The sequence below is a fragment of the Eschrichtius robustus genome, chromosome 5, assembly GCF_028021215.1.
Source record: "Eschrichtius robustus isolate mEscRob2 chromosome 5, mEscRob2.pri, whole genome shotgun sequence".
NCBI lineage: Eukaryota > Metazoa > Chordata > Mammalia > Artiodactyla > Eschrichtiidae > Eschrichtius > Eschrichtius robustus.
In genome coordinates this window covers 19,499,621-19,513,925 of record NC_090828.1, presented here as the reverse complement: position 1 = coordinate 19,513,925, position 14,305 = coordinate 19,499,621, and the positions used below count along the sequence as shown (strand labels likewise).

General features: G+C 36.3%; 1 protein-coding gene across 7 annotated transcripts in view; it reads right to left on the bottom strand.

Annotated features, from left to right (window-relative positions):
- USP37 (ubiquitin specific peptidase 37) overlaps nt 1–14,305 on the bottom strand; it is a 92,665-nt gene that overhangs the window by 23,437 nt on the left and 54,923 nt on the right. For 5 of the 7 annotated variants that reach the window (XM_068544457.1, XM_068544462.1, XM_068544460.1 and 2 more), the window contains 6 exons: nt 8,747–8,864; nt 7,339–7,418; nt 5,964–6,128; nt 4,251–4,316; nt 1,340–1,481; nt 219–474 (listed from right to left, as the gene is read on the bottom strand). In XM_068544457.1, the coding sequence (XP_068400558.1) occupies nt 219–474; nt 1,340–1,481; nt 4,251–4,316; nt 5,964–6,128; nt 7,339–7,418; nt 8,747–8,864 (827 nt within the window). The remainder of the gene's footprint in view (nt 1–218; nt 475–1,339; nt 1,482–4,250; nt 4,317–5,963; nt 6,129–7,338; nt 7,419–8,746; nt 8,865–14,305) is intronic. The other 2 variants (XM_068544463.1, XM_068544464.1) reach the window with 1 other exon arrangement.

Sequence of the window (14,305 nt, the reverse complement as noted above, 5' to 3'; positions counted from 1 at the left end):
GGGACATGGCATACTTTACCACTAGCCTCTGGATACTAACTCACAATATTTGCTTCTCATTTTTTTAAACTGTTAAAAAAAAAAAAAGCACACAAATATTATTGGCTCTGTTATACAGATCCATCTCACATCCCATTATGTAGAAGTCATTTGTTACTATAAAAGCTTTGGAACACAGTTGTGCCTGTTTAACAGATGTTTATTTTCATTAAACCTACCGGGCTCTGTGACTGTTTTTGGCTTCTCAGTTTCCACAGGGTCTGGATTTTCAGGCATTTCTTGAATATCATCTTCTGCAAATCCGGTATCAGGGCTGCTGGTTGGTTTATCATCATCTTCATGACTGAGAGATGGTGAAGCTTCTCTTTTACTTATCTCTAAAACAGCTGCCAGAAGCTCTTCTTCACTCATTCCGTCAAATCCTGAGTTTTCCAATTCAGACTTATCATGTTCTAGTCTGCAAGATTTTGAATCCTGAAGAATAGAGCTGCTTTTAGAAGAAACCAGAATGCCTAAAAATACAGCAACCTTGGAGTTTAAATTGATAGGGACTTCCCTGGTGGCGCAGTGGTTAAGAATCCACCTGCCAATGCAGGGGACACGGGTTCAAGCCCTGGTCCAGGGAGATCCCACATGCTGCAGAGCAACTTAGCCCGTGCGACACAAGTACTGAGCCTGCGCTCTAGAGTCCACGCGCCACAACTACTGAAGCCCGCGCGCCTAGAGCCCATGCTCCGCAACAAGAGAAGCCACTGCAATGAGAAGCCCGCGCACCGCAACAAAGAGTAGCCCCTGCTGGCTGAAACTAGAGAAAGCCTGCGCACAGCAACAAGGAAGGAACGGAGGGAGGGAGGGAGGGAGGGAAGGAAGGAAGGAAGGAAGGAAGGAAGGAAGGAAGGAAGGAAGGAAGAAAGAAATCTTGCCATTTGTGACATCACTGAAGGACCCTGAGGGAAATCAGTTACACAAAGACAAATAATGTATGATCTCACTTACATGTGGAATCTAAAAAACAAACAAACAAAAAAACTAAGCTCACAGATAGAGAGAACACATTGGTTGTTACCAGAGGTGGGGGCTAGGGAGTGAGTGAAATGGGTGAAGGGGCAAAAAGGTATAAACTTCCAGTCATAAAATAAATAAGTCACAGGGATGTAATGTACAGTATGGTGACTACAGTTAATAATATCGTACTGCATACTGAAAGGTGCTAAGAGTACGTCTGAAAAGTCCTCATTCACAAGAAATGATCTATCCTGTGTATTTATTAAGTTTGCTGATGCTGGTTATGAAAGGCATTTGTTTGGACAGTCAGATATTTTGGTGAGAAATTACTTACCTTTTCCAGGTCTTCCTGCTGCTGTTCACTGCCTGACATTTCACAAAGTCTCTGGCTAAGGGCCACAGAGCGTTTAAGCTCATCTTCACTGTCTGAATCAAGGCATAAAGCCAGGGAGTTCTTCGATTTGAAGGTGAAATTCCTGTAATTTAAGAAAAATGAACAAACAAAAAAACCCTATGTAAGTCTGACAAATAAACATTTGTCCTTGTTATTTTTTTGAAGTATAAATACCAATTAAAACAAAAAGCTTTTCCATTATGGAGAATGATTTAACAGAGAAAAAAAGATATATCAAAAGAGGTATATTTAAGAATTACCTTTGCCCTACTCCAAAAGAGCCATGCTTTGAAAATCAGACAACTCTTATGCTATTATATATTATCAGTAAACCAATCACTTTGTGCCTTTTTTCTTTTAATGATCAACTCCAAAGAAGTCTGTTACTGGCTTTATAAAGCAAGTACTCTACTGAATGCATGCAGACATAGCAATGAATACATGTTTTTGACAAGAGAGTGCATGAGGACTAATTTTTGCTCTTTTAAATTATGATCCATGTACTTTGAAATTAACAGTAACATTCCACTTATCCATTTATATGTAGGTCCAACTTCTGGCAACCTCTACCTTCTAGAACACAGGAACTTAAAAGTAAAAAAACAAACAAACAAACAAAAATGCCTCTGAGGAAGGCAGCAGTTTCGAAGCCCATGAACTTTTCTCTTTAGGCAGGGACCCTACTTCCCCAGGAAATAGTGTATAAAATAATGTAGCAAGTTTATCAAGAAATGAGAGCTAAGAAATGAGAGAGAATAACCACAAAAAGGGCAATAAAGAACTATAAAGTAATTTAATGTAAAGGTAAACTGTCTTATAAGAATTAAGAGCCTCTGAGGGCATTATCATATTAAAACACAGTGCAATAACTGATATTTACAATGCTGATTTTAAGTAATTACAATATATTTAAATTATCTGCAGCGTATTTTATTTAATATAAGGAATTCTGTAAGCTTACAGAGATATAACCATCTAAAATGGTTAAAACATTTTAAAGATTAAAATTAAAAAGGCAATGTTTAAAAGGACAAGCTTCAGTTATATAAAAATTCATTTATTTGGAATATCAAATATTATTCTTCAATGATACCAGATAAGTAAGGTGTTACTGTGTTGTCTTCTAAGTGAGCTGAAAATAAACTAAAGGAAAAAGTGGTAAAGGTCAAAAAGCACAAACTTTCTTTGATGAAGGTTAACATAAATTCATATGCTGTACTAAAAAAAAAAATGTAAAATGGAAATTGGAAAATGCAATAATCTAAATGTGAAAACTGTAAATAAACATGTAGAATGATGGCACCAAGAAATAAGAGGCCACAATGGAAATCAGGAGGATTGCGTAGCAATGTAGATCAAAGAAAAGAGGCAAGTGGTCAGTGATAAGCCCAACCATAGTCTTTGGCTGAGAGCAGCCAGGATATCACTGCACTTCAGTCTGAACACTTGAATAGCCTCCCAATATGTGTTCAAAAAGGGTTTTTAATATAACTTAGAAATAGCCAATTAGCCATCTTAATTCTTCATTTCTGATTTCATGCTCACCAAGCAAAACTGAACATATTGATTTATTTATCCATGTAAATACTTTGCTGAAGGAGGGTGACACCTGGCTACTAATATACCAGGGTCAAATGTGACAAAGGACATTACAGAAGAACCAATGGTATTCTGGTTCATAGCTCAGCCTCTTTTAAGTTTGATCGGCATGACAGGTCTTCTAGGGCCTAATCATCCTTTATTGACCAACTCTCAAATTCTCATAGCAGTAAGACCCTGGAGAACAGATTGACCATGCCAAGTATAATGATGCCCAATGAAACCATCTCTTTCTTGAAGCTACAGTGATTTGGTACATAAAGAGTGCATTCCATTAATAGTTACTATATTCACAGAAGGCAGCTTGCCTGTAGTAAGGAAAAATATTCATCCTGTAAATGCATCACTTGCTCACTTTCTAAGCAGCCAAGTGGTATTGCTCATTTGTATCTTGAGAACGGGCAAGAGTATTCATATCGGTACCATTTCAGATTTCTAGTCAGTTAGTCATCTGGTTTTAATTGCACTGAAAAATAATTAACAGGAGGAAAAGAAAATAGCAATTCCCAAATGTCATTTTATGGTTATATAAGCCCCCCAAAAGCCCTTAAACAACAAAAGTGTCTCTTTTCTAAAAGTACTTTGGGACATCAAATTTTTAGAAAAACTAATTTTAAAGACAAATGACAACGAAGTCATTTAGAAATGTCTAATCAGGAACTGTGGTGCTAGTCAAATCATAGAGGAGGTATATTAAAAAAAAAAAGTATTTGTTTCCTTCTTGGACAAACTTTTGGTCTTAAGCAAAAAACATTTGTAGAATAGCTACATTCTAATGTGTACTTGTTTTCCTGTCCCCTTTCAGAATAGCTCCAGCTCAGTGTCTAAGACAAGAAGTCCCACACTGGCTAGCAACAGGTGAAAAGATATTTTGGGATCTCCATGTGTATATTTGAAGAATGGTGCTTTTTATACGAGTAGAGCTTATTTTAACCCTTCAATCCTTAAAATCCCTCATCATTAGTCAATTTCTAGAGTTGTAGGATGAAAATATTACATACAACAGATGATTTAAGAAGTTTTAAAACAAAATTTTGAGAGGACCATCTGAACTTGATTCAGTGTTAAAAACTTGATACTCCCTAAATTACAGTTTAAAGCATATTCAGGAGAATTCCAAAGTACAGTAATGCAGAGCAATTATCATGCAAAAAGAGAAACAATAAGAAAAGGGGAGGGGATAATCTTGGAAATCAGGGTAAGCCAAATCCTTAAAAATACAAATTTTGGGTACACAAGAAATATAACTCACTTTGAAGGTGTAGAAGGGCTGGTGATGCAGGAATTCACCATTTGAGAGGCTTTCAATGGTCTAGAACTATCAGAAAATTAGAAAATATATATGTATACAATTACTATTACTAAAAATATATTTAACTTATTAAATGAATTGTTCTGTATTATAGTCCCTTATATATCCTCTTGAAAAGCAAACAATTATAATACTTTTAACTAACAATAGAGGCCAAAAGAGAAAACAAAATACTTTCTCTAGGCTCTTCCTTATCTAATGATCTAAATAAACAACACTGGAAATGAAGAAGTCAAATATAATATAAAGAGAACTTGGGAAATTCTCTTTGTCTCAGTTCTTTTAAGCAATAAAATAACAATAGCTCTCATTTATTGAGGACTTACTAGATGTCAGGCACTGTAGTAAGAACTCTTGTGTATTACCTCATTTAATGTTCACAACTACCCTGTTATTTTCCCTACAGACAGGTCAAGGAATTTGTCCAAAATCTTAAAGCTATCATATCACAGAGTCAGAGAGCCTGGTTTCAGGCCTGTGATCATAAAGAGCCTTGGCTAATGGTTTGATAATACTGCCAGAAAGAATACTAGCTCTACCAGTAGAGGGCAGTTTCCATCAAGCAAAAACATCTATTCTAATGAAAGGCCGTAAGAGAAAAATCCAGAAACACTGATTCTCTGGGAACATGTTGTTATTGACTTATTGAGGCCTTTAGTGTAAACGTACATGATGTAGAATATATTTCAATTATTAATCCAAGGGGAATAATTTTTACAAAACTTCATTAATTTATGTTAGCAAATGTTCATTCACTTTCTGCAATGTCTATTATTCCACTTCAGTGAAGAGACCTGGCTCTTCCAGTTACTAACTGTATGAGTTTAAGAAAATCACTTAATTTCCTTGGATCTCCTCTGTAAAATTAAGAAGTTAGACAAACATCTCTAAAATCCCTTTCACCTCTAAAGCTCTAGAACTTTATGATTATACCAAACTAGTGTTCAAGTATAAAAAAGAACTACAATATATGGCTCCAAAGTAACGCAAGTATGCAGAAGAAAGAGCAACATTTAGAGAAGTCTTAAGGTTTTCCTGGCATTCATGATGACGCAAAATAGAATGTAAAAGTTACTTCTTTTCTCAAGGAAAAATTTCGAGGAGCCATTGAAGTTCTTTGCTCAAACTGGTAATAATACATTTATGAAGACACAATCTGTTTTGGGGGTCCCAGCATAATATTTAATGTACTGTTTCTCAAGTTTGCATACTCCAGAGTCAGCAAAGGCATTTGTTAAAAATATTGATTCCCCAGGCCTATATCAGATTTGCTGAAACAGAACTTCTAAGGAACAAACACAGGAATCAGTATTTTTAGCGTTCAAGTGACTCTTATGATCATGCAAATTTGGTTTATATTCCCCAAATGTATCAAACTATCTTCTAGTGATCTAAAAGAGTAAGGAGCACTCCCTGAAAAGGTAATTTATTATGAAAGGCAATTAATATATGTTCAAAGTTTTTGTTTAAGCATTTTATTCAATTACTTAAATCAGGTAGTAACTTAGCACAAAGTCCCAAAATAAAGCAAAATAAAAATCTCCTTCTTGGTCTGATTTTACCTGGAGTCATGTTATCTAGTTCAGTCATTCTTTTGATCAGATACTAAAAGCCTTTCTACTTCAAAAGGGAAACAAATTCTCAAGGACTTACATTGCCATTTGTGCACTCCAACCAAGGTTGAAGGGTGGTTTTGTATTTTCAGTGCAATGAGATGAGAGGGTCAGGTATCTTGGAATGATGACTTGCTGCCCAATCTTGTTGTTAAGTGAGAGAGCAACATTGAAGCTATATCGTTTCAAATGAAGAATGAGGATCCTAAAAAACAGGAGATGATAACATTATTAGTTTATACATAATAGAGGTAGCTCTCTTACAGGTAAGAAGAGATCACTGTAACTAACCATGTTAGACAGCTTTTGATTTAAAGACTACATTAGGCTGAACTAAAGATCTGTCAAAGAACATTTACTGAATACTTGCCATGTGCTAGGCATTGTGCTAGGTACTAAGAATAAAAATAAAAATAAAACACAGGCACTGGGTAGATATTAATTATTAATTGTGAGGTTTCAGTAAAATAATGTTCCTAGAAAAAAAATCAAAACACATCAGACAAGAAAACTAATTTTAGAATATTGGTATTGATAATGGATCAAATCCCTAAATTATTTACTTCAATGTTATATAGTTTACCAAAAAATGGGTGTTATATAACGACAAATGGTAATTTAAAGTGTTAAACAGGACTTCCCTGTTGGTGTAGTGGTTAAGAATCCGCCTGCCAACGCAGGGGACACAGGTTTGAGCCCTGGTCCAGGAAGATCCCACATGCCACGGAGCAACTAAGCCCATGTGCCACAACTAATAAGCCTGTGCTCTAGAGCCCACGAGCCACAACTACTGAAGCCTGCGCACCTAGAGCCCGTGCTCTGCCACAAGAGAAGCCACTGCAACGAGAAGCCTGCTCACTGCAACTAGAGAAAGCCTGCATGCAGCAACGAAGACCCAACACAGTCAAAAATAAATAAATTTATTAAAATAAATAAATAAATAAAGTATTAAACAGCTCTTATGTTTGGTGGTGAAAATTAATTTTTTTAAGATGACTTTTGACAAGAACTATTCTTATTTCAGTAGCACTTTCTCTAGAGAAAGGTAAGAGAGAAATGAAGTCTTCTCCACTTATAAAAAAGTTCTATAAAATGTACATGCACAACAAATTATAATTGAGTGTTACACATTACTGAATTAAAAATTTACTAGTAAGTCCCTATCATTATTCCAAAGTCTCATCAGCCTCGTTCTCTTGTTGCCATCTTCTTGGGACTCTCAGGTTCCTTCTCTTCTTCAACTTTCCAAATCCTCTTCCTTTCTTATACAAGAGAATTGTAGCTTTCCATTCTCTACCCTCTTCATATCTCAGCTTTGCTGACCTTCTTTACCAATCCATCTGGTAAGCCTCACTTATTCAGTAATATTTGTAAGTACTTTAAAGAAGAAAAATTGAAGAGCCAATTAATTTTACCTGGGTAGCCTGTTAAATTTGTGCCTGACAAGAGCACATTTCCCACCACACTTCTCACAGGAATACTCAAGTTCTTCTGCCTGTAAAAAGACAAGAGGGAAAAATAAAGAAGTATAAAGTTGAATTAGCACTGCCCCATTAAATGCTAATTTCTCTAGTCATACTAGTTCAGTGGAATGACAACTCCGACCAGTTTAAATTTTGTGTCTAGAATCATAAGCCTTACTAAATTAAGACCTAATCCTCAAAATATAGTTATAATATCATGCCCTGTTTCAGAATTCCTAATTTCCTTTTTTTTTACCAAGGAAACATCTCAATTTATGATAGTAACTAAACTATAGTAGCAGATTCTCAACCTTTTCCCCATGGATACACAAGAACCACTGCCAAGAGTATATCCAGATTTTAACATTTGGCCATAGCAGAGATAAGATCACCTTCAGGTTAGGCGGAGTTCCTGGTCTGTTAGGTGTAACTCTACCCCTTTCTTATAATGGAACTCAATCTTCTGGTGACAGCCCACTAAGAACAACTGCTCTAAAAGGACCAAAGTTTGGGGTGGATATCATTACCTAGAGAAAACTGAAACAAGAAATCCTTAAAAAATGGGGGTAAAGATACACAGGAAAAGCTTCAAATTCTACGATAATAACAGGAATAGTAAGGAATGACTAAAACAAAAAGAAAAGCAGAATATTTATCCTTGGGTGGAGCTGAATATTCATCATTTCAAGAACAGAGGTCTTTTTTTTTTTTTAAATCTTAGGATGACAACCCTGCCCCTTTGCTACAACAAAACAAGAACCACTATTATACAGATGGCAAACTGCCATCAGTTATAAGGACTGCTACACAACATGTCCAATTATGCCCCAGAAACTTTCTGAATATCTGTAACAGTATAACACAAATGCAAATATTTATCTATAGCTCTGAATAAACATGACTTGTCCTTTCTGTTTCTAACATGATACATATAACCTAAGGAGAAGCAAAAAGTATTTTTTTTCATTCCTCAGATCTTAGTATACTAACTTAGATAGTATCTCCAATTTTGACTCACATTACCCAATTTTAGCATATGTCACTTCATATTATTTGTTTACAAACAAATGCTTCTAAGGTTGTCTAAAACACTTGCTGTTGAGTTAGATGTATAATCTACTTGAGCAATTAATTTTCTTCTACAATCAGTTAACAACCATATTTACCAAGCTCCTAAAAATAAATACTATTTATAAATAGTATTTCATTTGTTTAGTATTACTATTTATAAATAGTATTCTCATTTGTTTCCCCTGCAACTATTTTGTCAAAACTCTGCCTTAAAGAAACCAACTTCAAATACAATTATCTATGATATATAAAATTTAGTTATGTGAAAATACCAAAAGGTATTATTTACCCTAAAGAAAAGATCAAGGGAATCTTGAACTGAACGAGGAGGGAGTGGCTTCTTCCTTCGAGGAAGGTCAATGGAGAGGTCATTAAACTGTTCTCTTTTGGGAATAATCTCGCCACATCTGTAAAAATAAAAGAAGACAAATGTAAGAATTTAGAAGCCTAACTGTGTAATACAAAATAAATACAAATATACTTCAGAAACACTGTTCCCCCAATGAACTTATCAGGTACTGAGAGACCATGACTAGGCATGAGAAATAAACATTTAAAACTTTTCTCATGCTTACTTTAACCCTTATTAAATCCATACAGGTAAAACCTCAATTGAAAGTGTTTAAGTACTTTCTTAAAATGCTAAATTTAAAATTTTTATACTTTCCAAAAAACCCCCAAACTTTAAAACACTGAAGTATAATATATATATAGAAAAGTGAACCAAAGTTGTATAGCTTGATGAATTATCAGTTAACACACACATGTAATCACCACTCAACTCAAAAAATAGAACACTATGAACTCCCTAGAAGCCCCCTCACATGCCTCTTCCCAATCACTATCCCTTTCTTACTTCCAAAAGATAACTATTATCCTGACTTCCAAAACAACAGTTGAATTTTGGTTTTTTATCCAATCTGCCTCTCTGTGTCTTTTGATTGGAGCATGTAGTCCACTGACATTTAAGGTAATTATTGATAGATATGTATATATTGCCATTTTAAGCCTTATTTTCCAGTTGATTCTGTTTCTTCTTTGTTCCTTTCTTTTTCTTTTTGTGGCTTGATAATTTCCTTTTATTTTATGCTTGTGTTTTCTTCTTTTTGATTTTTGTGACTCTATTGTGTTTTTGATTTGTGGTCACCCTGTTTTTTGAGTATGTTAACCCCTTCCTATACCTACTTGCTTTATTTATTTAATTTATTTATTTTAAAAAAATTTATTTATTTTGGCTGTGCCCAGTCTTAGTTGCAGCACACAGGATCTTCATTGCGGCATGTGGACTCTTAATTGCAGCATGCATGTGGGATCTAGTTCCCCGACCAGGGATCGAACTTGGGCCCCCTGCACTGGGAGTGCAGAGTCTTACCCACTGGACCACCAGGGAAGTCCCTCTACTTGCTTTAGAATGATAGTCATACAGGCTCAAACACATTCTAAAAAATGGAATACTCAGCCATAATAAAAGAACAAAATAATACTATTTGCAGCAACATGGATGCAACTAAAGATTATCATACTAAGTGAAGTAAGTCAGAAAGAGAAAGACAAATACCATATGATATCACTTATATGTGGAATCTAAAATATGACACAAATGAACCTATCTATGAAACAAACAGAAGCACGGACATAGATAACAGACTGGTGATCATAGATAACAGACTGGTGGTTGCCAAGGGGGAGGGGGTTGGGGGGAAGGATAGTGTGAGAGGTTGGGGTTAGCAGATGTAAGCTACTATATATGGAATGGATAAACAAGGTCCCACTGTATACAGCACAGGGGACTATAGTCAATATCCTATGATAAACCATTATGAAAAAGAATATAATAAAAGAATGTATATATGTATAACTGAATCACTTTGCTGTATAGCAGAAATTAACACAACACTGTAAAATAACTATACTTCAGTAAAAAAATATACAAACAGCTCAATATCAAAAAAACAAACAACCAACCAAATCATGGGCAGAAGACCTAAACAGACATTTCTCCAAAGAAGACACAAAGATGGCCAAAAGGCACATGAAAAGATGCTCAACATCGCTAATTATCAGAGAAATGCAAATCAAAACTACAATGAGGTATCACCTCACACTGGTCAGAATGGCCATCATCAAAAAGTCTACGAATAATAAATGCTGCAGGGGGTGTGGAGAAACAGGAACCCTCCTACACTATTTGTGGGAATGTAAACTTCTGCAGCCAGTATGGAGAACAGTATGCAGGTTACTTAAAAAACTAAAAATAGGGCTACCATGTGATTTTGTGATCCCACTCCTGGCCATATATCCAGAGAAAACCATAATTCGAAAAGATGCAAGTACCCCAATGTTCACTGCAGCACTATTTACAATACCCAAGACATGGAAGCAACCTAAGTGTCCACTGGCAGATGAATAAATAAAGATGTTGGGTATCTATACAATGTAATACTACTTAGCCATAAAAAAAAGAAATAACGCCATTTGCAGCAATGTGGATGGACCTAGGTTTAATCATACCAAGTGAAGTAAGCCAGACAAAAACAAATATCATATGATATCACTTACATGTGGCATCTAGAAGAACAAAAAAGATGCAAATGAATTTATTTCCAAAACAGAAAGACTCACAGACACAAAAAACAAACTTATGGTTACCAAAGGGGAAAGGGGTGTGGGGGGAGGGATAAATTAGGAGGTTGGGATTAACATATACACACTATATGTATAAAATAGATAACCAACAAGGACCTACTATATAGCACAGGGAACTATACCCAATATTATGTAATAATCTGTAAGGGAAAAGAATCTGTAAAAGAATATATACATATAACTGAATCACTTTGCTATACACCTAAAACTTACATGATACTGTAAATAACTATATTTCAATAAAAAAATTTTTTTAAAATAGTTTTTACCTTTCCTGAACCTTACATAAATGGAACCATACAGAATGTTTTCTTTTAACTAGCTTCTTTTGTTCAACATGATTATAAGATTCAACCATGCTTGTTGCAATGGCTAAAGCCCATTTTTCACTGTTGTCTAGTATTAAGCTGTATGAGCATGCCTCAATTTATCCATATTGATGGACATCTGGACTATTTCCAGTTTTTGACTAAATGAACAATGTGTCAAATTGAAAACACTATGTGTTCTCAGTAAACATGTGTAGGCAGTTCTGTTCCTAGCAGAATTGTTTGGTCATTGGATACATTTTATAGAATTTCAAAAAATGGGCTCAGAGATCAAAACATCATATTCAATTTACCTGGAAGCCAACTGATTTCTTTTACTTAGTTTTAATTGACTGTTTTTCATTTTGTCTGCATTATGAGCATTTTTAGTAATATTCATTTTCCTGTCCCAGTTCTATATTGCAACAGTAGAAGACTAGGGACTGTAAGAATACATCTGTTCTTCATTAAATAAACATTTATTGAGTGCCTCTCTCCTAGGCAGAATTCTAAGATGACCCTTGCCCTTCCTTGTATAATTCTATCCCCTTTGAGTGTGGGAGGACTGTGATTATGATGAGCTATCACTCCCATGATGATGTTACTTTACATGGCAAAAGGGATTTTGCAGATATAATTAATGTTACTAATCTTAACTGTAGAGTTCATCAAAAAGGAGATTGATTACCTGAATGGTTGAGGCCTTATCACATGAACTCTTTAAATCTGGGTCTAGAGGTCTCAAACAGAGGAAGTCACAGATTAGAAGTCAGAGAGATGTACTGCTGGCCTGAAGAAAGCAAATAGCACTGTTGTGAACTTCCTATAGAGGCCACATGGCAAGAAACAATAGGCAGCCTTTAGGAAATGAGTTGCCCCAGTCAATAGCTAACAAAAAAATGGGGACCTCAGTACTACAACTGAAAGGAACTAAATTCTGCTCACAACCTTAATGAGCTTAGAAGGGGACTCCAGATGAGAACACAGCCAGCCAACACCTTGATTTCAGCTTTCTGATACCTGAGCAAAGACCTCAGCCATACCCTGCCTAGACTTCTGACCTACAGAACTGAGTTAAGTGGATGTTGTTTTAAGCTGCTAAGTTTGGGGCAATTTGTTATGCATCACTGAATATGTCTCCTATATGCTGAAACTGTTCTCGGCACTGGGGTAGTAGCAGAGAACAAACCAAGACAAAAATATGTCCCCTCATGAAGCTTTCATTATACTGGAGAAGAGATACAATAAAAATACATACATAAGTAAAATATACAGTATGTTAGGTAAGTGTTAAAGAAGAAAAAGAAAGTACAGAAGAGGGAAGCAAAAGATGAGAGTAGATGGCTGGAATTTTAGATATGGTAGCAAGAAAATGCCTCACTGAGCAAGTGATTTTTACATAAAGATATGGAGACGGGAGGGCACTAGCTATGTGATTATCACATGGGGAAAGAGAAACAGTAAGTGAAAAGGCCCTGAGGTACCAGGATCCTGGCATTTTTTTTAAAAAGCAAGAGGGACTTCCCTGGTGGCGCAGTCATTAAGAATCTGTCTGCCAGCACTATTTACAATAGCCAGGACATGGAAGGAACCTAAATGTCCATCGACAGAAGAACGGATAAAGAAGACGTGGCGGGCTTCCCTGGTGGCGCAGTGGTTGGGAGTCTGCCTGCTAATGCAGGGGACATGGGTTCGTGCCCTGGTCTGGGAGGATCCCACATGCCACGGAGCGACTGGGCCCGTGAGCCACAACTACTGAGCCTGCGCGTCTGGAGCCTGTGCTCCGCAACAAGAGAGGCCACGATAGTGAGAGGCCCGCGCACCGCGATGAAGAGTGGCCCCCGCTTGCCGCAACTAGAGAAAGCCCTAGCACAGAAACGAAGACCCAACATAGCAATCAATCAATCAATCAATCAATCTTTAAAAAAAAAAAAAAAAAGAAGCCGTGGCACATATACACAATGGAATATTACTCAGCCATAAAAAAGAATGAAATAATGCCATTTGCAGCAACATGGATGGACCTCGAGATTGTCATACTGAGTGAAATAAGTCAGACAGAAAAAGACAAATATCATATGATATTGCTTATATGTGGAATCTGAAAAATATGGTACAAATGAACCTATTTACAAAACAGAAATAGAGTCACATATGTAGAAAACAAACTTACGGTAATCAAGGGGGAAAAGTTGGGGGGGATAAGTTGGGAGATTGGGATTTACATATACACACTACTATATAAAACAGACAACTAGTAAGAACCTACTATATAGCACAGGGAACTCTACTCAATACTCTGTAATGACCTATATGGGAATAGAATTCAAAAAGAGTGGATGTATGTATATGTATAACTGATACACTTTGCTGTATGGCAGAAACTAACAAAACACTGTATATCAACTATACTCTAATAAAAGTTAATTTAAAAAAGAAAAAAAAAAAGAAAAGAATCTCTCTGCCAATGCAGGGGACATGGGTTCGACCCCTGGTCTGGGAAGATCCCACATGCCACGGAGCAACTAAGCCCATGTGCCACAACTACTGAGGCTGTGCTCTAGAGCTCACGAGCCACAACTGCTGAAGCCCGCATGCCTAGAGCCCGTGCTCCGAACAACAAAAGCCACCGCAATGAGGAGCCCACGCACCACGATGAAGAGTAGCCCCCACTCACCGCAACTAAAGAAAGCCCATGTGCAGCCACGAAGACTCAATGCAGCCATAAATAAATAAATAAACAACAAATAAACAAACAAATAAAGCAAGAAAGCTAGTTTGGCTCGAACAGAATGAGCAAGGGGAAAGAGTGATAAGAGATGAAGTAAGAGAGTTAACTGGGAGGGGTTGCTGAAAGGCAAATCATATGGAGTTTTGTAGATCATAGCAAGAAT